Source organism: Apaloderma vittatum, unplaced genomic scaffold (assembly GCF_000703405.1).
Source record: "Apaloderma vittatum isolate BGI_N311 unplaced genomic scaffold, ASM70340v1 scaffold36595, whole genome shotgun sequence".
Lineage (NCBI taxonomy): Eukaryota > Metazoa > Chordata > Aves > Trogoniformes > Trogonidae > Apaloderma > Apaloderma vittatum.
In genome coordinates, this window is record NW_009719466.1 from 1 (window position 1) to 1,387 (window position 1,387).

A 1,387-nucleotide genomic window follows, 5' to 3' on the forward strand; every position below is an offset into this window, starting at 1 on the left:
GGTGAGGACCTGACAAGACCAGGAGGGCTTTGCGGGAGCTTAGCCCAGACCCTGGAAAGAAACCCCAGCCCTTCCAAGGGGTGGGGCTGGCTGGGGGGCCCTGAGGATGCCCCTGATGGGGGCTGCTGTGGTCCTTCCCGGACTGCTGGTAGATAAATGTAACATGAATAAACAATAGAAAAAAAATCATTATTTTATACGAGGGAACATCTGCCCTTCTCTGTCCAAGGAAAGTGTGTGACCCAGTACACTTGGAAGTGGAGGTACCTCCTCTCCCCTCCTCGCCGCCACTGTGCAAGGACCTCCCCTTGAAGGTGAGGTGAGAAGCCGTTCTCCCGTCACCCATCCCTTGCCTCCTCCCCCAGGGCGTTCTGCGGTGACCACAGCCCCAGGCAGAAGGTGGAGGCAGTCCCCGAGAAGGGGACCTGCTGCATCATCTGCCAGGAGGCACTAGATGACGACCACCCGTCCTTCTGCACCCTGGTGTGCCCGACGTGCCAGCACGCCTGGTTCCACCGGCGCTGCGTCCAGGTGGGAGTCCTTCCCTTGCCCCCACGGCACAGCCGGCACTCGGCAGCACCAGGGCCTCACCCGTGCTCCTTCTGGTTCTCCCGCAGCGGCAGGCCATGTGTGCTGGCAGGTGTTTCCAGTGCCCGCTCTGCCTGGACAGGCAGGCATTCAAGCGGGAGATGCTCCGCATGGGCATCCACGTCCCCAACTGGTCGGTATTTTTCCTTCCCAGCTCTCAAGGCAGGAGGGTGCAAGTGCTGTGCCGTGCCGGGGCTGCCCCGATGTCCTGGCCTCTGCTCTCCTGTGACTCCAGGAGAGCAGGGACGCCGGCATCTGCCTCTTGCCGGGGCACCAGGGGCTCATCGATTTTCCTTCCTCCATCAGACCACCAATATGGGAAACCATTGAGGAATACGCACCGCTCATGGTCAGGCACCGGCGCTGCGACGCCAGTGAGTGCCTCTGCCCAGGAGGAAGAGAGCAGGCAGAGGAGGAGGGGTAAGTGTCCAAAACTGCCCCCGGGGGCTCTGCACAGGGAGCTCTCTCTCCTCAGGGGCTCCAAGCAGAGCGACTGAGAACAAGAGCTCTGCCGGACAGTCCTGGGCTGCGGCCACTTTGTCCTCACAGCCGCTTCCCCATTCGCTTCTCCAGGCCCTGGCAACTCCTCCTCTGCTGCTCCTGTGCTGCAGAAGGCACTCACCGAGGGTGCTCCCACCTGGGCACCAGCGCCCAGAGCTGGGAGTGCGAGGGCTGTGCTGGTCCGGGCGCCGGTAAGAGGAAAGCCCCGGAGGCCGGGCAGAGCCTCTCTGCTCCCCCAGGGCTGGGGCCGGCCCTCTGGCGCTCCAGGCCCTTGACCTTCCCGCTTCTCCTTGCAGCC

At 63.3% G+C, this 1,387-nt stretch overlaps 1 protein-coding gene across 1 annotated transcript; it reads left to right on the forward strand.

The window, feature by feature from the left end:
- Positions 1-365: 365 nt before the first annotated feature.
- LOC104274885 (PHD finger protein 7-like) lies at positions 366-1,280 on the forward strand (the record flags this gene model as incomplete). The annotated part of the gene is made up of 3 exons (XM_009870644.1): positions 366-531; positions 618-721; positions 1,162-1,280. Coding segments are annotated over 3 exons (389 nt in total), but the record flags the coding sequence as incomplete, so codon positions are not given.
- Positions 1,281-1,387: the final 107 nt, after the last annotated feature.